General features: G+C 39.3%; 1 protein-coding gene across 1 annotated transcript in view; it reads right to left on the reverse strand.

The window, feature by feature from the left end:
* Positions 1 to 651: 651 nt before the first annotated feature.
* Positions 652 to 27,798, reverse strand: part of LOC134210757 (tetraspanin-1) — a 130,456-nt gene continuing 103,309 nt past the window's right edge. The window contains exon 5 of the mRNA XM_062687004.1: positions 652 to 1,479. Coding sequence (XP_062542988.1) covers positions 1,189 to 1,479 — 291 coding nt within the window. The 3' untranslated portion in view covers positions 652 to 1,188. The remainder of the gene's footprint in view (positions 1,480 to 27,798) is intronic.

Consider the following 27,798-nt stretch of genomic DNA (forward strand, 5'->3'; position numbering starts at 1 on the left):
TGTGCTCTAACCGCGGTGGAGGTTGATTGCTTTTCCGCAAACGTAGGGGTTATCACGCCTATCTAGAGAGTAGGAGGTTGAGGGTTCGAGTCCCTCCAAGACACTTGGATTCTTTTTCGCAAATTTCATATTAATTTGCATATGCGTTTGATTTTCGTACGGCCGAGTTGTTAATTAATTGTTAATTACCCTGTTGGAGTTATGTATGTGAAATGCAGAAGGTTTTGGATGAATCAATACAACGATATAGTCAACCCAGCAGAACCATATTTACTGGGAATGGGGAATTCACCTTTCTTTGCCTCCGCTTCAATGAATCACCTGCAGTAAAGCGTTGAACAATCTCGCAACGGCCTATGCACAACTGCTATCCACTCCAAAACAATCAATCTGTTCGCAATATGACCCAGTAATAATTCATTTTTTCGTAACATACTTGCACTTGTATGATGAATCAAAACGAATCATAAAGCAAACTGTAGGTACATCATCAAAGGCTTATCTTATCAGTACGCTATCCTAAGCTACCTGTGCATAGTATGTGCGGAACTGTGAGTGCGAAAGGCACTATGGAGTAGAGGTGACTGTTCTCAAAACGTAGCAAATTTTTGGAATCGTATTGGCTTTCGGATCAGTACAATGTCGCAATAGTTCATAATAATATTATTAGGTTTTATTAAAAATGTTTCTTGATCCATAGCTACTTAAATAAGTTTTGTCCATTTTGTATCCGGAATCGTTGAATCAGTTTCGGGATTTTAATCTTATAGAAATAGGTAATCGAAGGTGTAATTCACTGTAAATCTATAACGAACAGTTCGACTCAGTGTGTGGTAGCGTGGTAAAAGGAGATAACGACTGAATCGATGGAAACTTACAAGCTACACTTCTACATCAACGCGAACATAGCAGTGATAAGTACTCTCGTTTATCATTAAAATCGACAAAATTTTATCAACGCGTTTCTAAGTACATCAATAATGGACGAGATGGCCGGTTTCTCCTTAAATCTAAATGTCTAAGTTTTGAGTCCTCCGAGGAGCATTCGAAAGTCACTTTTGTGCCTTATTCTCTACAACATACCTTAGATCGTACATACACGTACAACGTTCACCTACCGGAAACTAGGAAATAAAAATCGTTCAGAAATGCAACTCAAAGAATACAGCCCACCGGGTTCCGGTACCGCTACTTGATGATTGGGTGTTCGATTTTCGGCACAATCGGTTTCTGTGCGATCGGGGGCTTCTGCAGGGTGCTGCTGGCACTACTGTGCGCCATTGGCGCACTCGGACCCAACGACGAAACGGTCATCGTGTGGGCCGTCAAACCACTGGAAGTGGAAGCGATTGTGCTGGCTAGCGGTATTTGCTCCCGAGGTCGCTTTATCCGTAGCGACTGGTTGTGTCCGTTGGGGAGGGTCAGCTTTGGTCGCTTCAGTAGCATCACTAGCTGGATCACGCAGAAGATGCCAAGACTCTGTTGGAAAAGGGTAATAATTAAGAAGAATGTTAATGTTGGCCACCTATTTTACCTAATCAATGCACAATGGGGTAAAAAAATGTCCATAACGCGAATGAATTCAATTTGTCGGTTCGGTGTCGGCGGATTGCGCGGAAATGTTGACACAAATCGTAGAACTTTCTGGGAAATCGTGCAAAGGTGGTTAAGTTCACTGCACGAAGCTGCAAGGCCTCGTTTTACCCTAATGCCCCTTATTTGTTATGGTTTCCGGAAGACCATGGCATTTTGGGTAATAGTTGTAAAATAATAGATCGTGGGGTAAAATGAGCAATATTTTAGCTTCTTTAGTCTTGCGGGGACAAAAATAACTCCACTTGACTCCCTGGTAAATTCTAGATCAGACTAGTAATGTGAGGTTATTTGTTAGCAATTTGAAGAATATGAGAACATGGGGTAAAATCAGCAAAATCTCAATTCTTAACATCGTGCAGTAGACAGAGTTCATATAACACAACTTTTGGCTAAATTTAAGGTTGAATATGTTCTGTTTTATCGATTATTTGTAACTCCGAACTTGGCGAATTACATACCCAATAAGAGGCATTGGGGTAAAATGAGGTCATGCAGCTTCGTGCAGTGAACTCAACCGCTTAACCGCTGGGTAAACTATACATTTTTCATTTTATATGAAACTAGGCCGGTACATGGCCTTGCTCGGAGTTGCCAGTTTGATTCTATTTTTTTTACACACGGAAAATGATAAAACCAATTGGTCAACAGGGTAATTGTATTTTGTTATTGATAATTCATCGTTCGACTTGAAAGGCATACTTTACTTTTGAAAATATTGACTGATTTTTAAAGAAGGGATCAAACTCTCCATCGCTTTCTTATTCCCATTAAATCCCCTACGGGGCATTGCCAAGCATTGCTTATTGTTCTTTTTAGCACTTCCACAGCTATTAACTTTGAGGTTTCTAAGCCAATGTACCATTTTTGCATTCGTATTTCACCTCAAGTTTCCACGGTAAATATGGCTGAGAGCATGTAAAACTACCGACAGGAACAAACCTCGCTGTTGAGTAAAGATCAACGGAAATGGTTTTTCAAGTTTCTACCTAAGCAATAAGATAATTAGTTAGTGATATATAGTGTAGGTTGTAGTAGATAAGATCAGGTCCTAAGATTGTAAGATCAGGACCTAAGATTGTAAGATATTTTGTTTCCATCCAGCAAGAAACTTTTCGGGATGATCGTGTGAGAGCGAAATGACAATCAGTTTGCTGAGTATTGTTGCGACGAACGGTCGAGACTAGAAATCTCGGTCGGGTCACGACAATGACGCAGCCGGTAAAATTACGATTTTTATCTGTTGGTCTTGCTAGTGCTCCCCGGAAGAAGTGATATAAGGAAAACAATCAGGTAAATATAAGCGTAAAATGGAGACAAATAAAAGAAATATGCTAGCGTCCCCGGTAGGCTCCCTGACGGAAGGGCTGTGAAATAGGCTGGGTGACAGAAAAGTGTAAAAATAGAGCACAATATAAAAAAAAACAAAAATGGCTATCGTCTCCGGTAGGCTCCCTGATGGAAGGGCAGTGGAGTGAACTGGGTGACAGAAAAGTGCAAAAAAGAGAGCACAATGAAAACAAAAACAAAGATGGCTAGCGTCCCCGGTAGGCTCCCTGACGGAAGGGCAGTGGAGTAGGCCGGGTGACAGAAAAGTGCAAAAAGAGAGCACTATGAAGATAAAAACAAAGATGGCTAGCGTCCCCGGTAGGCTCCCTGACGGAAGGGCAGTGGAGTAGGCCGGGTGACAGAAAAGTGCAAAAAAGAGAGCACAATGAAAACAAAAACAAAGATGGCTAGCGTCCCCGGTAGGCTCCCTGACGGAAGGGCAGTGGAGTAGGCCGGGTGACAGAAAAGTGCAAAAAAGAGAGCACAATGAAAACAAATACAAAAAAAAAGACAAAGATGGCTAGCGTCCCCGGTAGGCTCCCTGACGGAAGGGCAGTGGAGTAGGCCGGGTGATAGAAAGAAAAAGAAAAAAAAACATTAACAAAAGATTAAATTTTAATACTGAATTAGAAAATATACTCTAGCAAATCAATATTCAAAGATGGATTTTCAATTTGAATCTCGTTTTTGGAATTGACATCGGATTTAGAGATGTTCATTAGACTTGAACTGTATTGGTATTGGATTTGTATTGAATTAAGATGAGAATTCCATTGGATCTGGATTTGATTTGATATTTGGATTGTATTTGGACTGGATTTTCATTGGACTTGGATTGGATTTGCAATAGATTCAGATAAAATTCGAAAGAATATTTGAATAGGCAAGATTTGTGTTAGATTGGATTTGGACAGGATTTGTATTGAATTTAGATTAGACTTGGTTTGGATTGGATTGGATTTGCAATAGATTCCGATAAAATATAGATTGGATTTAAATAAAATATGATTGAGTATTTCAGTGGATTTGGCTAGATTTAGATTGGATTTGAATTATACTTGAATTTGGATTGGATTCGATTTGGACAAAATTTGGATTTGATTCGAACTGGGTTTCGATTAAGTTTGGATTGGATTTGGAATGGACTCTGATTAAATTGAATTTGAACTGGATTGGATTAAATTTGGATTGGATTATGATTAGATCTGGATGAGTATTTATTTGGAATTGGCTAGGTTTTGATTGGAATTGATTCGGACTGGATTTGCATTACATTTGGATTGGATTTGAAATGGATTTCGATTGTATTCGGATTAAATTGGCTTTGAATTGGATTGGATTCAGATAAAATTTGGATTAGATAAAGATTATAGTTAAATGAGTGATTTAATTTGACTACATTTGGTTTGGATTGGATTTGGATTAAATGTGGATTGGATTTGAGTTGAATTTGGATTTTTTGTTTGTTTCTTTATTAAAGTGATTTTTAAGTAGGACAAAGTTTATCACTACAATTGAATTTGGATTCGATTTGTAATGAATGTAGATTGGATTTGGATTGAATTGGATTTGCCATAGATTCAGACTAAATTTAGATTGGATTAGAATTGTATTTGAATTTGGATTTGGATTGTATCTGAATTGGATTCAGATTAAATTTGGATTGGATTAAGAGACTTGAATGAGTTTTTGGATTTGGCTATATTTTAATTGGATTTGATTCGGACCTGATTTGGATTGGACTTGGATAGGATTCTGATTATATTAGAATTGGATTGGATTTTGATTCAGATTGAATTTGGATTGGAATAAAGATTATATATGAATGAGTAATTGAATTTAGATTGGATTTGAATTGGATTTCTAATGGTTTCAGATTAAATTTGCATTGGATTTGCAATAGATTTCGATTAAAATTGGATTAGATTTTGGAGTATATTTCATTGGCTATGGCTAGATTTTAATTATTTCATTGGATATGAATAGATTTGGATTGAAATTGAATTGTTCTTGGACTATTTTTATTTGAATTTGAATTTGGATTTGGATTGAATTGGGATGAATTCGGATGAGACTTCGGTTGGACGGATATGGATTGGCTTTGCATTGGTTATGGATTGGCTTCGGACTGGATTTGGATTGATTTTGGATTGGATTTAATTTGGTTTTGGATTCAAATTAAATTTGGATTGGATAAAGATTTAATTTAGATTAGATAAAATTAGATTTAAACGAGAAATTGATTTTTTTTAGATTCGATCGGAATTGGCTTTGAATTGGTTTTCGACTTGATTTGGACTGAGTGTTTGATTTGAGTTGGATTTGGATTGCATTTGAATTGGATTTGACCAAAATTGAATTTGGTGATCTACAGCTTTTTCCGCTTCATTGTGTTATGTTTCAAATAATTTTTGCATAAACTTTTCGTGAAATTTTGAATTATACGTTCATAACATTCCTGTAGAGTAGAGGAGGAGAAGAATGTAGTAGATAAGATCAGGTCTATAAAGTGTCGGAAACAATATTCACTTTACTTCAATGTCTTATTTGCATTTAGTTATCTTATCCAATTAAATTATACTCATTTGTAGTATATTTTGTTTAAACGTGTAGCGAGCGACCTAAGATTGTAAGATATTTTGTTTCCATCCAGCAAGAAACTTTTCGGGATGATCGTGTGAGAGCGAAATGACAATCAGTTTGCTGAGTATTGTTGCGACGAACGGTCGAGACTAAAAATCTCGGTCGGGTCACGACATAGGTATATAAGGCAATTAGATTAGGTACCTAGCGTAGTATAAATAGCATAAGCTGCTACTGTTTTCTTCAAGTCGAGTCAATTATGAGACACTGAAGCCAACCTTTTCTGTTTTATTATAAGAATATATTACCGATTTTACCGATGGGCATTAACGCTGCTACTGTACGACTTCAACATCAAATACGTGAGTACGGAAAGTTTTTTTTTACCATTTCATTTATTTGGTAGGCTCAGTCGTGTGTGACACTTTGCGGAGCCGCAATTCTTAAGTATGATATCTTTATAATTTGTATCATCTTATCATTAACCGTTAGTAGGGAAGGGACATAGACCATAATACTCGTGGTGACTCAAGGTTATATTTTACTTCCAGCTGCTCATCCGGGCGTTTGCGTTGAAGACGGTTTTGCATGGCGTCGTGCTCGATTTTAATTCAGCAGCGAACATCTTCCGGATGGCCAGGGCTTCGTGGTACACTTAACTGGTTTCATCGACCGGAGTGCCTCGATAGAACTAAGACTATCCGAGAAGATGAAATAATGGTCTACGGGCTGATCGGAAATAATCACCAAAGCGAAGTTAATTGCTGCCAGCTCAGCAACATAAACCGAACACGGTTCCTGAAGTTTTCGGAAGGTGGTTGAATTTACATTGAAGACACCGAATCCAGTGGATCCGTTGATGCGAGAACCATCAGTGAAATATCTGTTGTTGCAATTGATATGTTCATATTTTTCAGAAAAAATGGAGGGAATAGATATTTGTCGAAGATGATCTGGTATTCCTTGAATAGCGTGTTTCATGGACAGATCGTATTCAATGGAGGAACTGTCGTTGATGAAGTTAACTCGAGGTGGATTATAACATGGAAGACAAAGATCTGACGATATGTAGTTGAGGTAGACCCTCAGCAATCTTGACTGACGAACCAGGTCAAGCATATTATCGAAGTTTTCTAAGACAAGTGTGTTACTTGTCCCACATTTGATCAGTATTCTAAGTGAGAGTTCCCAGTAACGGTGCTTTAAAGGAGTGACTCCAGCAAGCACCTCCAGGCTCATGTTATGCGTTGAATGCATACAGCCGAGAGCAATACGCAAACAACGATATTGAATACGTTCCAATTTAATTAGGTGGCAATCAGCTGCTGAGAGGAAGCAGAAAGAGCCGTACTCTAAAACAGAGAGAATAGTCGTTCTATAGAGTTTGATGAGGTCTTCCGGTGAGCACCCCACCACGTTCCGGATATAGAACGTAGAAAATGTATTCTTTTCCGGCATTTATCTATCAAATAATCAATATGGGTTTTCCAGGTACATTTGGAATCAAACCAGACCCCAAGGTATTTAGAAGATAAAGATTGGTTGATGTCATCATTCAACAGCTTTAGTTTCAGTTGAGCTGGGTTCCGCTTTCTAGTAAACACAACCAATTGAGTTTTTTGCGGTGAAAACTCGATCCCTAAAAGTCTGGCCCAAACAGTCAGATTATCTAGGGTACTTTGCAATGGTCCTTGCAAGACAGCTGCACATGGACCTCTTAGAGAGATCAAGGCATCATCTGCAACTTGTCTGAGCGTGCATTGTTCTTCCAAACAATAGTCAATATCTTTAACATAGAAATTATAAAGCAAGGGACTTAAACATGATCCTTGGGGAAGGCCCATGTAGCTATTTCTGGAAGTTGTCAGGGTGCCGAGAGTAAAATTCATATGTTTAACTGACAACAAATTGTACAAAAAATTATTTAAAATGACTGGTATTCCACTACTGTGCAGGTTTTCCGACAGTACTTCTATGGAAACTGAATCAAAAGCGCCCTTAATATCCAAGAATACTGAAGCCAGTTGTTCCTTGTGCGCATAGGCCAGCTGTATATCTGAAGAGAGCAACGCCAGGCAATCATTTGTTCCTTTACCTTTTCGAAAGCGTATTTGAAAGCAATGCATTTTTTCGACCCAATGGTCGATTCTAGAAAGAATCATTTTCTCCAATAATTTTCTCATGCATGATAGCATGGCAATCGGTCGGTATGAATTGTGATCAGACGCTGGTTTCCCAGGCTTTAGAATAGCTATTACTTTCACCTGTCGCTATTCTGGTGGTACGATGTTGTACTTCATGAAACAGTTGTACAGGTCAAGTAATCGTCTTTTGCGATATCAGGAGGTTTTTCAGAAGGTTGAATTTAATGTTATCGCATCCCGGGAAGAATTATTCGATGAAAGAAGAGACATAGATAGTTCCAGCATTGAAAATGGCCCACCCAAAGAACCGGGATCAACTACTGATTCTCGAAATAGCGGTTCTGCTGGTACGGAATCTGGACAGACAGAAGTTGAATATCCATCGATTGGAGTATTCTTCACTCTCGTTGGTGGAAATGCGGTTCCGCATGTTGCGGGCCGTTTTCCAAAGTGTTGTCATTGAGGTTTCTCGTGATAGTCCCTCGACAAAACGTCGCCAGTAGCTACGTTTTTTAGCCTTGAGAAGATTTTTGAGCTTTCTTTCAAGCCTCAAATACTCTTCGAAAAGCTCAGACCTTCCGTGTTTACGGAAAGCCTTGAAGGCATCAGATTTCTCGGAATACAACTTAGTACATTCATCATCCCATCCAGGAGTGGCTGGTCTTCTTATAACAGATGTACTTGGAACGCGTCGTTTCTGAGCTTCGAGTGCGCTTTTATGAATTAATTCGGTAAGGAATCGATACTCATCCAGTGGAGGAAGAATATCAGTTGATTCAATACCAATTTTTACCGCCGATGCAAATTTTTGCCAGTCAATGTTTTTCGTGAGGTCGAAAGGAACATTTACTGGCACTGATCGTTGATAGCCACTTTTGATTGTGGTGACTATCAGCATGTGGTCACTACCATGGGGATCTTGGATTACCTTTCACGTGCAATCTAATGATAGTGAATTAGAGCATAAAGACAGATCTATTCGACTTTCCTGACCTTGAGGTCCTATTCGAGTTACTTCGCCTGTGTTCAAAATATTCAAGTTGAAATCGTCGCACAAATCATAGAAAATAGGCGCTCTATTATCGTCTCTAGTTTCGCCCCATGCAATACCATGTGCATTCATATCCCCCAGTATTAAAACTGGGGATGATAAAAGAGAGACTGCGCTCCAAAGATGCCGACGATTAAGTGAGGCATTTGGGGGAATATACACTGAAGCTATGCAAAGGTCTTTATTCTTTACATTTACTTGGCAAGCGACGATTTCTAAACCATTAACAGTCGGAAAATTCTGTAGAAAGTGTGACATTTTTTGATTCCCAAAAGAACGCCACCATAATGATCATTCCGATCTTGGCGAATAATGTTAAAATCGTGGAAGTTGATTTCATCTTCAGAAGAAAGCCATGTTTCACAGAGTGCAAATATATCGCAATCGGAGTTGCGAATTAAAAACTTAAACACGTCCAATTTATGTTTCAGACTATGACAGTTCCACTGCAGCACAGTGATTGTATCTTGTATGGTCGTATTATCCATCGAAAGATACAAGTCCTGCAAGAAGGGCCATGAAACAGTCAATTGCTTCAGATAACTTTCAACTGTTGGAATAAAGAGGTCAATGATTGGCCTCAATGAATTCGGAATATTGAATAAGTTCAAAATACGCTCCACAAGGTCCTTAAAGGATATCAATCCTCGCTTGGACGAGATTCTTTTCTTGGAAGTGCGAGTAGCAGTTTTCTGCTCAGAGATATTCCTTGACTGATGTTTCTTTGTAACATCAGTTTTAGGCAATGGCGGGAATGTCTTACTGCAACATGGGTCAAAAGGAGCAGTATAGACAGGCTGCTTCGGAATTTTAAATAATCCCCCATTACCATCAGATTTCGGCAAGCTTCTAGGGATGATTTTTGTTTTCTTACGGCGCAATCCCGGGGAAGACAGTTTCTTCCTCTTTTCGGGTACGTGTACCTCCGCAGAATCATCCATATCGGCTACGTCAGAGTCCGATTCGTCAATGGAAATGACATCATAAAAATCACTAACTTGAACGGCGGCTGAAACAGCAGCCGTTGCGTTGGCAGTTGCGGATGTGTCTTGCGACTTTACCATTTCCGCATACGACTGCTTGGAGCGCTGTACCAACGAGCGCTTCACTTTTTGGGTGCGCTTTCTGTACACCGGGCATTCTTGCAAACCATGGGGAGGATCCAAACCACAATAAGCACATTTTGTTGCTAGTTGTTGGCAGGCCTCCTCCCTATGCTTCTCAAAACATTTGCCACAACGGGGCTTGTTGTCGCAAAACTCGGCAGTGTGCCCCAACTGTTTGCAGTTGGTACAATTAAACACCCTTGGCACAAAAAGCCGCACCGGAAATAACATATTTTCAATATCTACATATTTTGGGAGAATCGAACCGGCGAACGTCACCCGAAGCGAACCAGACTTAGAAAATACTTTTTTACCATCTACCATGGTAGCTGAATGCAACTCCTTGCAATCCAGAATATCCACAGTAGATAGCAGGGCATTCTTTAAACGACCTTTTCCTGCAAGTACATCCTTGCAAGTCAGGCTCGCTGCGTTTATGACACCTTCAATTTCGACCTCTCGCGAGGACACATAAACTAAATATTCTACACTATACAGTTGGTCTTTTGCGATTGCATTTGCATCCTGATATGTAGGTGCGGTTACACGTAGTTTGTTCCGATTAATCTGATGAAAATCAGTTTTCGGAAAACGACGCGTCAAATCACGCTTGATGCCTAGAAAATCAAGGCTTTTCGCTTTCTGCCGGAAATAAACAACCCAGGGACCAGGTGATGTGGCCTGGTAAAATCGCGTGCGAACAACATTGTCTGTTGAAGGCGAATCGCCTCCACTCGCTTCGTCCATGTATGCGAAGAAAAAAAAAACTTAAAAAAATTTATTTAAGACAAAAACAATTTTTCGCACCAGGCTAACGCCCACTCTGTCTGCCCCGGCCGGTCATTCCTGTTCCAGAAAAAGTGAAGCCAACCCCACGCTGTGTGAACAGAAGCGTGGTATGATGTGCGAACAATGAAAAGCGTTTAGGTACTTAGCCTTTTCGTCGCTGCTTCGCTGCTACCTACGACCGTCCTTGTATGATGATGGAAGCCAATCCAAAAATATTCACGGCGCTGCACTGATCACCGGTTGGTGATTTACCAAATGCAGCCCGCTTCCCTCTAGCCGGCAGGATTTCACCTTGCGAAACTCAACAAAAAAGACACACCGCGCCGAAAAACAAAAGCGCACTTTTCGAGTAATTCGCGTGAAGAGATACAAACTGTAAACTATATGCGTCTGACTCAGTCCAATGCCGCACTGGGAATGAGTACGGAAAGTTTTGGTTATGTTGATATCCTTTCTCGCCTGATCAACACTCACGTGCGTCCGAATGAAGAATACGTCATCGCAACGATTGAACTGGAAGACATCCTTCAAGCAATCAGTGGAAGCTCTGCCAGTCACGTTCAAGATGATTCAAGCAGGGACACAGTCGGATGCAGTATTGAAGCAGGTTAAGCAATTCGTTCAGTCCAACATCAGCGATCCACAGCTTCAACAGTTTTACCAGCGTCGGGGCAGTTTAGCCATTGTCTCCGATTGCCTCACTTATGGGGAACGACTGGTTATTCCATCAAAATTTCGAGATCGAGTTCTACGAGTACTATACAAAGGACATCCTGGAGTAGAAAGAATGCGGTCCATAGCACGTAGCTACGTCTATTGACCTGGAATCGACGAGCAGATCAATCATCGTGTTCGTACGTGCGTAGAATGTTCGAAAGCAGCCAAGACCACCAGTAAAACCAACATGGAATCTTGGCCTACACCAGAAAAACCTTGGCAGCGGATTCATGCAGACTATGCTGCACCAGTCGACGGTAATTACTATTTGATTGTTGTCGACGCATTCAGTAAGTGGCCAAACGTCATCTTTACCAAACGTATTACAACGTCCGCTACAGTGGCCATGTTCCGTGAGATCTTTTCCAGAAATGGAATGCCGGAAACATTGGTTACAGAGAACGGTACACAGTGCACCAGTGAAGATTTTGAAGCCTTTTGCAGTAACAGTGGCATAATACATTTGAAAACGCCGCCGTATCATCCACAGTCAAACGGACTCGCCGAGAGATTCGTCGACACATTCAAGCGAGGACTTCGTAAAATCACATCGGTAGGAGAAACACTCCGCGATGCTATTGACACATTTCTTCTGTGCTACCGTGCTACCGCTACTCCTTGTAGTAGCGCACCTGAAGGGAAGTCACCAGCAGAATTGTTACTGGGAAGAAAATTAAGGACATCACTAGATCTACTGAAACCACCAACTTCGTTCTACAAGCAAGCCGAATCAAAGCAAGAAAGTTAAGGTTCAACCGTAAGCATGGCACGAAAGCAAGAAACTACGATGCAGAAGAGCTGGTTTGGACGAAAGTACATCGGAACAATACCTGGTCATGGGAACCCGCTCAAGTACTAGAACGGATTGGTCGAGTCATATACAACTACTGGCTACCGGAAAGCTACTGGCTACCGGAGGGGGAGGACCACCCTACGACCCTGAAACGCACTCATCGTCTGACACAATCTGTCAGAGCGACTGACGTCTTCCGAGCGAGCGAACGAGAGGAAACGATCTGTCAGCCGACAGCAACAGACAGTCATTCATTGAGTGCATTGACCACGCACTAGTAACCACACTGCGTTTTTAAAGTGTCATTATAATTAGTTTTAAATAAAGATTTTAATCTGTTGGGTAAATCAGCGGCCCATTTATCACAACATCAATAATATTAAAAAATGCCCAAACGTCAATTCCTCCTATTGCACCAATGAATTAATACAAAAACGCATTTTCTAACGCGCTGTAAATGCATTTCTCCTACGTACTTCAAATGTATACCAATACAAGACCTCTTTTTCCTATTCTAGATTTTTCCATCGATGACATGTTAGAAAAAATAAGTTCAGAATAATCTAAAATAACTCTGCTTCACTTTTATAATCCTCAATAGCAAGATTCTTGAACTATTAAATCCAACAAACATGAATGCGGCTCCGTTATGCTCAAATGTTTTGAGCCTTCGAAATTACTGTTATACATATGCTCTTCATTTTCAAAACATGTTCTGCATAGGCTTAGAATAATGTATGAAATCAAGCCACTGACGTCGTAGTATCATAAACCATAAAAAATAATGTTCGTTGGTCAGATGGGCCTTTAAAAACTAATAGATATACACAATATAGGCTAAGCTTTCCAACGATGTATTAATATTCAAGATCGGTGGTTGCATTGCGAAATAAGCACAAAAAACATTTCAAAAGTAAATCCAAGATGGCGCCCAAATTTAATTTGGCTGCCGCCAGTTTTGTTTTTGCAAATGGAGGGCCACACTCTTCCTCTTTCCAACGATATACTGACCTCTAAGATCGGTTAAGAAAATTTATTGAATGTTGGAGTTATGGCAGTTTTGATGAGTCAAGAATTGACAAACATCGAGGGGTCCATAAATGTGATTTCGTGTATAACTAACAAGAGGTCCATCTTCCTGAGGAATTTAACTCTGATCCTTTATATATTCGCCGAAAGCCTTCGAATGAACATAAATTTGGGCATTTTTATATATGAGTGGGCTCTTAAACTACAATCAAAAGTAACTATAAAGTTATGATAAGAGAAGAAATTCCACTAAAAAGCTTTTCGAAGAAAAAGCTATTGAGATTTGAGCTGCACGTTTGGCAACCATGGATATAAATAAGGGCTAGAGCTTTCAAAGCACGAGCTTGGTGCTGTGAAAAGCTCGGCCTCAACATTTTACTTTATGAGATGTATCAACACACTTGTGCATACATTTAGCATACTTGCAGGCGGAAATTAACAGTATGATACATTTTTATACCACTTCTACCAACATTGCTTTCACACAGTATAATCTAGAAGAGAATGTGGTGAAATAATACGAACACGTTGAGGACTTGCACAAGAACATATTTTTTATAAATAAATTTCTACATATCAGGTGGTCAAACACAAACAAAAATACTTGAATACATCTTTCAAAGTGGGTAAACCACGATTTTCCACGATGCATAATTTTTGGTAGATGCATGACAGGTCTAAACTACTTTAAAGAGGTGTACACTCTGGAAGTTTGAAAAATTGTTTTTTTAGCTCAAACATTCTTTCAAGTGTCTACTTCTTGGGACAATCTGTTCCAAAGTTACGAGTCGAAAAGCGTAGCAGTGTCACAGCGCTTCGAGCGAAATGCAGTTATCTCGAAATCATATTGTCAAAGTCTGTTTGAGCATTTAAGAAGGTCTAGTGACACGCTACACGACTAAAAGTGTGTAAAAGTGATTGAGCAAGATAACATTACCCTACAATTATTTTTCAGATAGATACTGCTAAAATATAAGTTAGGGTCCGTTCCCATTTTTTACCTGATCCCAATAATGAAATATGATAAAATATAATGCGAGCCATGTCTTTAAAGAAGCTAGTTTTAAAGGTTTTGCTTTAAAGTATAGCTTAAACAAGCTTCAAATATGGAACATTTTTAATCAATCATCAGGACGACCAAAACCTTTTGCAAAATCCTCAATTAGAAGCAATGAAATAGAAAAAAACAATGTTAAATATATTGCAATTACATTGCTGTATGAAACTACATATTTTCTGCGGGTTGTGAAATAATAATCTGTGCAACTAGTTGCAAAACGTTGATTTTTATTCCAGTACGAGTTGGATAAATAATCTTCTTCTTCATCTTCATTGGCATTACATCTCGCAGCACTTCCACAGCTATTAACTGCGAGGTTTGTAAACCAAGTTACCATTTTCGCATTTGTATATCATGAGGCAAACACGATGGTACGTATATGCCCAGGAAAGTCGATAAATTTTCCAACCTGAAAATTTCCTAGACCGGAATAGGAATCGAACCCAGCCACCCCCAAATATCTTGCCTTGTAACCGTGCATTGTACCGCACAGCTAAGGAATGGATAAATAAACGAGATCTGAAATAAAAATCGAATTTTGCAACGAGTTGCATACAGTTTTTTGCACATAATCGTTCTTGCTAAAATATCAAGTTGATGCCGAAAACAATCTATGTTATCGAATCGCAATCCATGTAATCGAATAGGGGGAATGACGGCTTTGGCAGGTTTTGTTCTATTATTGGCAGGGTTTTTTTTATGACTGACTATGCTCAAATTTGGCATAAACATTCTTTGTATATCAAAGAATCTTCTTATTGGCATTACATCCCCACACTGGGACAGAGCCGCTTTGATAAAGATCCTATATTCATCGTCTTTGGAAAATATGAATTTTGACATCCATATATCCATGGTTCCAAATGGTGCCAAAACGACCCCTCCTGGAAGGCCCTTGGAACCTGCTATAAGGGTAGCAGTGGACACTATCATTTTGGAAATGTTTATGTAATCATCGGCTCGTAAAGCCATGAAGTTAGATACTCATATTTGCATTATTCCGATCTGTTATCATTTCATCATGTTCTCTGAACCGTTTTTACGGAAATGGCCACATCTCTGCGTAGCTTTGATGAACTCTTGATCTACAGCCACCATTGGTCGGCATATTAGTTCTAGTTTTTATAGAAAGCTTAAAACATGATGAAAGAAATCGTCACATAAAATGACAAGCAGTGGAAAAAAGGCATCTTGAACATACCCTGGTAAAACCCGGAACACCTTCGGTGGCCAAGGACCATTATCAGGGGGACAGTGTACTAGAAAAGTGTCCGCTTCTTATGGTCCTGGTTTTATCAAAATCGGATTATTCTACGCAAAGTTATGCTGATTTGAATTTCGACATAATTTTACCTATCTCAACCTTTTTGTCTAACCCCTGTATGTCAATATACATATTTCACTAAAATGATCACACTATTCTGCACAACAAGTGTAAGTTCTATTTTTTAAGTAAGTCAATTGTCAGACTATTTTGTATTAAAGAGGAAATATTTTTATATCTAATAGGGTAGAATACGGCTTTGGCAGGGTGCGACATTTGTTGGCACCCTCAACAATATTTGCGTTTTCCAGCAAACATACACTATTTATGAACATAAATTTGATTCAATCACACAATCTCAAGTCTAGGCTTTCATTTGAAAATGTTATTTGTGTAAAAGTAGCAAGATTTGACGAATTAATCACCGAAACAAATTTGCACCTACGAAATCCTTGCCATTATTGCATCGCCCAAGAAAGCAGCAGACGAAAAGCAAACTGTTACTTACTTTTTTGGATCGCCTGTTTCTTCTCTTTATCGTGTATGATACGACAAATTAGGTACGTAAACTACTTTTTACACTTTATTACCACTTGATTATCACCACAAATAGCAAATTTATCCAATATTTGCTCTATGTTTCACTAAATAAAATTGGTACTGTTCGTTTTCTTTGGCAGCAGCGCACTTCGGAATAGAACGAGAGAATGTGTTTGTGAGCATATCAAACACACGCTAAAAAAATACCACGCTCAGTTCCATGTGATTTGATTTTAGCAAAACTACGAACAAAATATCGGACGTTGGCATTTATTTTAAAAAAGTGTTAGAATACAAATGCTTCTATTCAGATTTTTACTCAGACCATGAATTATATCAAAAGTGATAGCCACACCGTAGTATTTTAAGCCTTATGTGGCTGACAGAACCGTTTTCCTTTTGCAACTTTAATACTTTCCAAGCTCATCAAAAAAATCATAACCATTCCCGTTCCTACATAGCGCATTTCAACCATAAATAATTGCCTACTTTTAGGGTATTATCAATTATTCGACTGTGGAACGTAGTGTACGAATGAGGTGGCTCCAGCTCAATCTGATGTGTATAGATTTGGTTTTACATAGTTTACGTCGTTGTACACAACCCCCATGATTATTTTGATGAAACAAACATATCATGTAAGGACCTTCAAATCTAAGGACCGTAAAGAGCAAGTTGTATATTTGAAACTGGTTGATAGACTTTTGCTTACGCGTGAAGACTCTAAGGCATTACAAAAGACAAAAGATGTAAATCTTGGCAGCGGACGAAAAGTATGTAAGTTTCCTTCTCCAAAATGGCCAACATTATTCAAATAGGTTAAAAATGGTAAAAGTTATGAAATTGTCAATATCTGGGTACACGGGTACCCTATCTGCCATTCACGTCTGTTTTTTGTTGGCCGCATAAGGGGTAAAATTTATTTACAATGTGTTTAAATGTTTTTGCCTATCTTCCACGTGACATAAAATTGATGCCAAGGCTAAAATTCATGTTTTGTTTTAAGCCAGTTTTGATAATTAATAAAATTTCTTCCAAAATTGAGTGAAGCGAGATGAGCGTGTGGCCGATTATTATGAATGAATTTTACTACTAGAGGATATAAACAACCAGCATCTGGCACCAATACATTACTAGTTTTCTACTTCCATGTCTAGTTGCTGAAGGGAGCAAAATCATTGCTGATAATAGAAATTGCTATGCCAATAGAAGAAATTTTGACCTGTTACTTTATATTAAATTTACTAAGTTTGTGGTAAAAGATATTATATTAAGTGAACACCAATCATCAAAGGAAGAGCATACGAATGTATACCAGTTGAACTATACCTGTGTTTTAGTGTAATTATTCATTATTTTTATCATTCAATTTGGCGAATGTCTTAGACTGCCAAGAATAGGTATTTTCCCCTACTAAAAGTATAGAGAAAAGCAAAAAAAAATTAGATATAGGGTAAATGATGTATCTTGGACAAGCGCAGGACATTCATTAGAAAATATATCGAGATTGAATAGTATAAAACAATTGAAAACCACTAGGTTCATCCAAATACATAACCTATGATTAGTCTTGTGTCTCCATTGCCCAATTTTTGAGTAAATTACGTTTACTAGGTGTAAACTGTGATATACTGCGAACTGAAATATTTTCTTTTTGGACATCAAATATATAATTTCGACATGGAAAATGCATATATTTTGGACAGAGTCATTTTCTCCTAATTTAAGAATGGCCACCTACAGATCTCAATGGTATGACCTACCTACACGTATCCACAATCATTTAAATGCATTTATTTGCTTAACTGACATAGATTAAACCAGAAATTAACATTGTTTCGCAATCTTATCGATATCATTGAAAACAGCCTGAAAGTTGGCAATTAATGGTTCATCCATGTACTGTACATGGGGTGACCAATAAATGTCTGATGCATAAAAACATAACTTCATTTTGGTCACTCCTTTTTCGTCCGTCTCAAGTTCATGTTAAGCGATTGGAATATGTTAGTATCTCAATTACAATTAAACTTTGGCCGCAGGACCTCGAGATTGCCGTTTGAACCAATTTAAACGTGTTTCAGGTGCATGTTACGAAGAGTCCTATAATGCATGTTCTCCTGCATACTGGCGTCTAGCAGGCACTTTGGTAGAAAGCATTACAATTTAGGTAATTTTAAAGATAAATAATAGTTGATTTGTAAATTCTCATCAGGAGCCGCTAGAGTTGAGGTAAAAGTATGTAATGATCATACTTTCGATAAAAATTTTCCTACACATTATCTAAAATTGATCGAAGAAGTTCAGGCTTGTCCAAAATATGTACATGTTCAAAATATATCATTTACCCTATATTTTTTTAAGTGTTTTATGTGATGGCATTTACCAATGTTGCTTGGCTTCAGCCGCTTTCAATTTGAACGATTGTACGACAATTCCCCGAATAACAATTCCCCGAATGCAATTTCCCCGAATGCAATTTCCCCGAATAACAATTCCCCGAATGTAACAATTCCCCGAATGTAACATTTCCCCGAATGTAACAATTCCCCGAATGCATCTCCCTTCTTTTTAGTGCGGCACGAGGCGATGGGTATTAAGTAAGTCATGCGAGCAAAGGCCTATGATTGCCGATCCGGAACTTGCGAGTTCGATTCTCGGTGCAGCCTAAGATGCTTCAGGGTGGGAAGCATTTTCGGCGCCTTGTGTACAGTGTAACTTGTGTACTTGCTACACAAGACATTCATGCAACTGGCGGGTACAGGAAAGCTTTCGATAACTGTGGAAATAATAATAGAACACTAAGTTGAAAAACAGCCCATGTTTCAGATAGAATGTGAAGCCATTGAATATGAAGACAATGCGCTGAAAGAAGGCAATGCTTTCTTTGAATGAACGCATTTGATCTGTATAAGACGAAGTGAGGAGGTAATGCTTTCTTTAAATTAATAAGTTTGCTCGGTATGATGAATCTGGCCGGTTTAAAGCCAAGGGAATGTCTTCTTAAAATGAACGCGTCTGTCCGGTATAAGACGACGGTAAGAGATAATTCCTTCTTTAGATGATAGCATCGACCGGAAAGGAAGTGATAATGTCCTCTACAAATGAACACATTTGCCCGGCAAAGAAGATAGATAGCCCCTTCTTTAAATGAACTCGTTTGTCTGGAATAAAGTGAAAAAATGAAACAACGCCTTCTTTAAATGACCGCGTCTGTCCGGTGTAATGAGAATGGAGGAGATAATGCCTTCTTCAAATTAAGGCCTCTCGAGACAGAAACTCTGTCCACAATAAAGCAAAAAGGGGAGATAATTCGTCTACTAAGCAAGTAGCACGCTTGCCAGGTATAATAAATGATTGATATGAAGCAATTATATGGTTCAAAACTGCTGTTACATTACACCACACTTATCTGAGAAAATGCTAATTTGTTTAATTCTGAAAAACGGCATTCTTTCAAAGGTCATTCTGAAAAAGGTAGAATCCATCAAAAGTCACACTGCGAATGTTACAGACCACCTAATGCTATATTGAGAAAATTAATCCGAGAAAATGTTTTTCGGTTAAATATAATACACTAGCTTTATGTACCCGGCCTTGCTCGGAATTGCCAGTTTGGTTTTCAGTTTTTTCACAATCAAAAAAAGATAAAACCAATTGGTCAACAGAGTAATTGTGTTAACTTATTGATACTTCATCATTTGATTTAAAGAAGGCTTTTGGAAGCATTGACATATCTTGAAAAAGAGATCGTTGGTTTGAATAGCCTTATTCCGGGCAAACGTCAATTGCTAAAGAAGGAAAAACATCCACCGATGCTTTATTCCGGGCAAACCCCCATTTTTAAAGAAGGGATCACACTCACCATTGCCTTATTCCGGGCAAATGCCTACTTTTAAAGAAGCAAACACATCCACCATTCAGAAGGAAACAAATGAATCATTGCTTTTCACTGGGCAAACCATGATTCCGATGAAGGGTAACAATTACCATTGTTGTATACCCAGAATGCTTTCTATGAAAGGTTTTTCTGATGCTGTTCATAAATACCCAAATGCCCTTCATGTCAAATGACCTTAGGCCAAATAGTGTTATGTTAATGGCCTGCTTCATTCAGGGATATGTCATTTTCAGGGAAATGTCATATTCTGGGATATGTGTATCGGTAAGAATCATTTTTGGGAAATATCATTTTCGTTGAAGTCATTTTCGGGGAAATGTTATTTCCGGGAAAATGTTATTGTCGAAGATTTGCTTTTTTGAGGAATTCAGGAAATTTGTTTTCGGAGCATTGTACAATGTCAAAGAACCTCGAATGAACTTAATAAGAGGGATTTCATTTTATTTTATTTTTTAAATCTTTGTTAAGGTGTTTTTTTAATCTACAGACTAAGTTCAACACCGGAGAGGGATTTTAAATTTAGTCGTTTTCTAAACAATACCCAACCCCAATAACCTCCCGCATTCCAAAAGTGTCTCCCAGCCTCTCTATAATAGTTTTGGGCAGAGATTACGTGTTTACAAATTTTGTGTGAATTGACCCATTCAGTAAAAAGGTATTGGTATCAAATTTGGTTCAAATCGGTCATTAGATTCAAGACTTACATTGAGTTGATCGATTGCTGAACAATACTTCTCCCCCCATACCCTCCCTCTTTAAAAGAGCATCCCTAACCACACTATCGTCGTCTCCTTAATATGAAGAATGTGTGTTCCAAATTTGGTTGAGAACGGCCAATGGGTTCAGAAGATACACTGATTTGATCAATAGCTAAGCAATATCCCTCCCCGCACACCCTCCCCCTTTTCTAAACAGCAATCTTAACTCCCCAATCTTAAATTAGCATCCCTAACCCCCATCGTCGTTTCCTTAAGATAAACAATGTGTGTTCCAAATTTGGTTGAAATCGGCCAAAGGGTTCAGAAGGTACACTGAGTTGATCGATACCTTAGCAATACCCCTCCCCCCATACCCTCACTCTTATCCAAAAAGCATCCCTAACCCCCCTATCGCCGTCTCCTTAGGATAAAGAATATGTGTTCCAAATTTGGTTGAAATCGGCCAAGGGGTTCAGAAGGAACACTGAGTTGATTGATAACTAAGCAATACCTCTCCCCACCACACCCTCCCCCTTTTCCAAAGAGCATTCCTGACCCCCCATCATCGTCTCCCTAAGATAAAAAATGTGTGTTCCAAATTTGGTTGAAATCGGCCAAGGGGTTCAGTAGGTACAGTGAGTTGATTGATAACTAAGCAATACCCCTCCCCACCACACCCTCCCCCTATTCCAAAGAGCATTCCTGACCCCCCATCATCGTCTCCCCAAGATAAAGAATGTGTGTTCCAAATTTGGTTGAAATCGGCCAAGGGGTTCAGTAGGTACAGTGAGTTGATTGATAACTAAATAATACCCCTCCCCACCACACCCTCCCCCTCTTCCAAAGAACATCCATGACCCCCCCCCATCATCGTCTCCCTAAGATAAAGAACGTGTGTTCCAAATTTGGTTGAAATCGGCCTAAGGGTTCAGAAGGTACACTGAGTTGATCGATACCTTAGCAATACCCCTCCCCCCATACCCTCCCCCTTTTCCAAACAGCATCCCTAACCCCCATCGTCGTCTCCTTAAGATAAAGATTGTGTGTTCCAAATTTGGTTGGAATCGGCCAAGGGGTTCAGAAGGTACACTGAGTTGATCGATACCTTAGCAATACCCCTCCCCCCACACCCTCCCACTTTTCTAAAGAGCATCCCTAACCCCCCTATCGTCGTCTCCTTAAGATAAAGAATGTGTGTTCCAAATTTGGTTGAAATCGGCCAATGCGTTCAGAAGTTATGCTGGAACATACATACAAACATACATACAAACATACAAACATTGAGTCACAGAGAAACAGACGTCTCACTTAGAACAAAATGGAATTAAAATCATCGTCACGGAAACATTATCGCCCAATGCTAAATGTACTGTGATTGGACAATCGGAAACCAGATGGCGGTAGTGTGCAAACGTCAAACACAAGCTAAATCGATGGAAGCGCCATCGGTGGCCGATTGACCACCTCCAAAAATTTGAATCTTCCGTTGAAAAGGTGAACGATGGAACATGTGTTGAGTGAGACGTCTGTTTCTCTGTGATTGAGTTTTATATATATATAATAGAATAGATATAGATAGATAGATATAGATATAGATAGATAGATAGATATAGATATAGATAGATAGATATAGAAAGAGAAGATAGAAGATAGAAGATAGAAGAAGAAGATTCAATACATATTGCTTATATATTTTTTTCCTTATGCTGGCCAAATTCGCCTGCATCAAAATAAGAGATCAGATTAGTCCTTATTCTCATTCTCAATTCATTTATCTTTTCATTTCGAGACGAGCCAGCCTCGGGCTGAAAGTCTCGGTAATAAAGAATAAAAAAAAATTGCATTATTTCGAGCTAACGCCTATTTTTGAAGGACCACATCTACCATTTTCTTACTTTGAAAAATGCCAGCTTCTAAAGAATGCATCACATCACCCATATTCAGGGCAGATACATGTTATTAAAGAACGAATAATAACATTCAATATCTGGTGAAACATCCACTGAACAAGGGACACATTTACCATTGCATTATTCCGAGCAGATGCATTCTTTTTAAAGAAAGAATCACATTCACCATTGCCTCTTTCCGTGCAACTCATTATTTTTGTTTACAAGGATTCACATCCACCATTGCTTCCTTAGAAAACACTGTAGGGGAGAACGGTCCAAAATGCACCCCTTAAGCTTTTTCGATGTTTTTGCCCATATAAACAAAAATACCCAACGATTTCAACGTATAGGTGCAAAATTTACAAACCCAGCTACATTTCACAACGATCTCCCATTCAAAACAATAAGGTTTTCATGACTTTCTAACGCATTTAAAAAATGTTTTAAAAATAGGCCTGGGGCAAAACGCCCGAATGGTGGCTTAAAATGACTCAATTGCATGTAAAATGATGGTGAACGCATGGTTGTTTGTTTTTTCTTAATGCATTGAACGAAAATCTTACGGATGTGGTGGAAGAATAGCAAATCGTTAAATTTGAGTGAATATGAAGGGATTTTGCTTAATTTTTCCAATGGAGCTCAATGATGGATAACTAATTATGAATTGTAATGGTAATATTCGTTCATAAATGTACTACAACAGATTATATGAGTGAGGCCATTTTGCCCCAGGGGTGCATTTTGGACCATTCACCCCTACTCTGATCAAGAACTACAAATACTACCAAAAGCTATTCAGCTGATAATCTCAAATAAGACACTCTTGAATGTATTTTTGAACGCTGCTTTTTTCGGACGCATACAGTCGATTGCGAAGATGTGTTTGCAAGAGGTATTTTGTTTTCGGGGAATTGTTCCATTCGGGGAAATGTTACATTCGGGGAATTGTTACATTCGGGGAAATTGCATTCGGGGAATTGTTACATTCGGGGAAATTACATTCGGGGAAATTGCATTCGGGGAATTGGTTTTCGGGGAATTGTCGTACAATCATTTGAACCAAGAAAATTGGGTGGCGTATTTTGTCCAATTGACGCATGTCATACAAATTTTTCCTGTACGTGGAAGAATTAATCAGAGCCAATTGTAACCGTCAATCGTTTCAAATGAACAAATATCTATGTGAGAAGAATTGTGACTGCGATTTTCAAATGCTTTTTTTTTTTTTTTTATCTATTGCATTTATTTGACAGGCTCAGGCGTGTATAACACTTAACGGAGCCGAGACTCTTTATGATATTTATAAACTATATCATTATTAAGAACAGTTAGTAAGAGGAAAGGGACATTGACCAAGATACTCGTGGCGACTCAAGGTTAGATTGCGTAATTTCAGGATGGACAGGTTTGGGATTTTGGTTTGGGGTATTTCAGCTGCTCATCCGGGTATTTGACGTCAAAAACGTTGTATCGTAGCGTCATGTTCGAGTTGTGGTTCGTCAGGGAGCATCTTCCGGACGGCCAGAGCTTCATGGTACACGGAACAATAAGACAGAGACAAGAAAAAAAAACTTGGAAAAATAAAAAAAGAAATATTAGACTTTGAGGGCAGATGAGCAAAGAAATACATAGATAGCCTGCATATATACCAGATCGCGATCCCCCAAAACACTTCTTACTTCCCTGTAAGGTTGTTTACCTCGAGTCACAAGGGTATCCAATAGTTGCTCTCTGGAGGCGTCGTTTTCCGAGCAATACCAAACTACGTGATCGATGTCATCGTAACCGGCTCCACACCTACATAGGTTGCTATCGACCAAGTTTATTCTATAGAGATGTGCGTTTAGTGAATAGTGATTGGACATAAGCCTCGACATCGTGCGAATGAAGCCTCGGCTCAAGTCCTCACCTCTGAACCACGCTCGCGCAGAAACTTTAGGAACTATGGAAAATAGCCACCGTCCAAGTTCATTGTGTGACCAAATCGTTTGCCAATTTTGAAGAGTACTCTGACGAACTAATGGGAAAAACTCGTTGTTCGAGATTTGTCTGTCATAAACTTCACCTTCCTGTGCGCCCACCTTTGCTAGCAAGTCCGCCTTCTCATTGCCATAGATTAGGCAATGGGATGGGACCCATACAAAGGTAATCTTGAATGATCTTTCGACCAAATCACGCATCTGCTCTCTTATGTTTGTAAGAAAGTAAGATGCGTGCTTAACAGGTTTCATCGACCGGAGTGCCTCGATAGAACTAAGACTATCCGAGAAGATGAAATAATGGTCTACGGGCTGATCGGAAATTATCCCCAAAGCGAAGTTAATTGCTGCCAGCTCAGCAACATAAACCGAACACGGTTCCTGAAGTTTTCGGAAGGTGGTTGAATTTACATTGAAGACACCGAAGCCAGTGGATCCGTTGATGCGAGAACCATCAGTGAAATATCTGTTGTTGCAATTGACATGTTCATATTTTTCTGAAAAAATAGGGGGAATGGAAAGATTTCGAAGATGATCTGGTATTCCTTGAATTGCATGTTTCATGGACAGATCGTATTCAATGGAGGAACTGTCGTTGATGAAGTTAACTCGTGGTGGATTATAACATGGAAGACAAAGATCTGTCGATATGTAGTTGAGGTAGACCCTCAGGAATCTTGACTGACGAATCAGTTCAAGCATATTATCGAAATTTTCTAAGACAAGTGTGTTACTTGTCCCACATTTGATCAGTATTCTAAGTGAGAGCTCCCAGTAGCGGTGCTTTAAAGGAGTGACTCCAGCAAGCACCTCCAGGCTCATGTTATGCGTTGAATGCATACAGCCAAGAGCAATACGCAAACAACGATATTGAATTCGTTCCAATTTGATCAGGTGGCAATCAGCTGCTGAGAGGAAGCAGAAAGAGCCATACTCTAAAACAGAGAGAATAGTCGTTCTATATAGTTTGATGAGATCTTCCGGGTGAGCGCCCCACCACGTTCCGGAGATAGAACGTAGAAAATGAATCCTTTTCGGCATTTCTCTATCAAATAATCAATATGGGTCTTCCAGGTACACTTAGAATCAAACCAGACCCCAAGGTATTTTGAAGATAACGATTGGTTGATGTCATCATTCAACAGCTTGAGTTTCAGTTGAGCAGGGTACCGCTTCTTAGTAAACACAACCAATTGAGTTTTTTTGCGGAGAGAACTCGATCCCTAAATGTCTGGCCCAAACAGTCAGATTATTTAGGGAACTTTGCAATGGTCCTTGCAGGACTTCTGCACATGAACCTCTTAAAGAGATCACGGCATCATCTGCAAGTTGTCTGAGCGTGCATTGTCCTTCCAAACAATTGTCAATATCTTTAACATAGAAATTATAAAGCAAGGGACTTAAACATGATCCTTGAGGAAGGCCCATGTAGCTATTTCTGGAAGTTGTCAGAGTGCCGAGTGTAAAGTTCATTTGTTTTCTGACAACAAATTGTACAAGAAATTATTCAAAATAACGGGTAATCCACTACTGTGCAGATTGTCTGACAGTACTTCAATGGAAACTGAATCAAAAGCGCCCTTAATATCCAAGAATACTGAAGCCAATTGCTCCTTGTGCGCATAGGCCAGCTGTATATCTGAAGAGAGCAACGCTAGACAATCATTTGTTCCTTTACCTTTTCGAAAACCGAACTGAGTATTTGATAGTAATGCATTTTGTTCGACCCAATGATCAATTCTTGAAAGAATCATTTTCTCCAATAATTTCCTCATGCACGATAGCATGGCAATCGGTCGGTATGAATTGTGATTAGACGCTGGTTTCCCAGGCTTTTGAATAGCTATTACTTTGACCTGTCTCCATTCTGGTGGCACAATGTTGTACTCCATGAAACAGTTGTACAGGTCAAGTAATCGTCTTTTTGCGATATCGGGGAGGTGTTTAAGAAGATTGAATTTGATGTTATCGCATCCCGGAGCAGAGTTATTTGATGAAAGAAGAGACATAGAAAGTTCCAGCATTGAGAATGGTCCACCCAAAGAACCGGGATCATTGACTGATTCTCGAAATAGCGGTTCTGCTGGTACGGAATCTGGACAGACCTTTTTTGCGAAGTTGAATATCCATCGATTGGAGTATTCTTCACTCTCGTTGGTGGAAGTGCGGTTCCGCATGTTGCGGGCCGTTTTCCAAAGTGTTGTCATTGAGGTTTCTCGTGATAGTCCCTCGACAAAACGTCGCCAGTAGCTACGTTTTTTTAGCCTTGAGAAGATTTTTCAGCTTTCTTTCAAGCCTCAAGTACTCTTCAAATAGCTCAGACCTTCCGTGTTTACGAAAAGCCTTGAAGGCATCAGATTTCTCAGAATACAACTTAGTACATTCATCATCCCATCCAAGAGTGGCTGGTCTTCTCATGACAGATGTACTTGGAACGCGTCGTTTCTGAGCTTCTAGTGCGCATTTATGAATCAATTCGGAGAGGAATCGATATTCATCCAGTGGTGGAAGAATATCAGTTGATTCAATACCAATTTGTACCGCCGATGCAAATTTTTGCCAGTCAATGTTTTTCGTGAGGTCGAAAGGAACATTAACTGGCACTGATTGCTGATAGCCGCTTTTGATTGTGGTGACTATCGGCATGTGGTCACTACCATGGGGATCTTGGATTACCTTCCACGTGCAATCTAATGATAGTGAATTAGAGCATAAAGACAGATCTATTCGACTTTCCTGACCTTGAGGTCCTATTCGAGTTACTTCGCCTGTGTTCAAAATATTCAAGTTGAAATCGTCGCACAAATCATAGAAAATAGGCGCTCTATTATCGTCTCTAGTTTCGCCCCATGCAATACCATGTGCATTCATATCCCCCAGTATTAAAACTGGGGATGATAAAAGAGAGACTGCGCTCCAAAGATGCCGACGATTAAGTGAGGCATTTGGGAATATACACTGAAGCTATGCAAAGGTCTTTATTCTTTACATTTACTTGGCAAGCGACGATTTCTAAACCATTAACAGTCGGAATGGGAATTCTGTAGAAAGTGTGACATTTTGATTCCCAAAAGAACGCCACCATAATGATCATTCTTGGCGAATAATGTTAAAATCGATGAAGTTGATTTCATCTTCAGAAGAAAGCCATGTTTTGCAGAGAGCAAATATATCGCAATCGGAGTTGCGAATCAAAAACTTAAACACGTCCAATTTATGTTTCAGACTATGACAGTTCCACTGCAGCACAGTGATTGTATCTTGTATGGCCGTATTATCCATCGAAAGATACAAGTCCTGCAAGAAGGGGCCATGAAACAGTCAATTGCT

Source organism: Armigeres subalbatus, chromosome 2 (genome assembly GCF_024139115.2).
Source record: "Armigeres subalbatus isolate Guangzhou_Male chromosome 2, GZ_Asu_2, whole genome shotgun sequence".
Lineage (NCBI taxonomy): Eukaryota > Metazoa > Arthropoda > Insecta > Diptera > Culicidae > Armigeres > Armigeres subalbatus.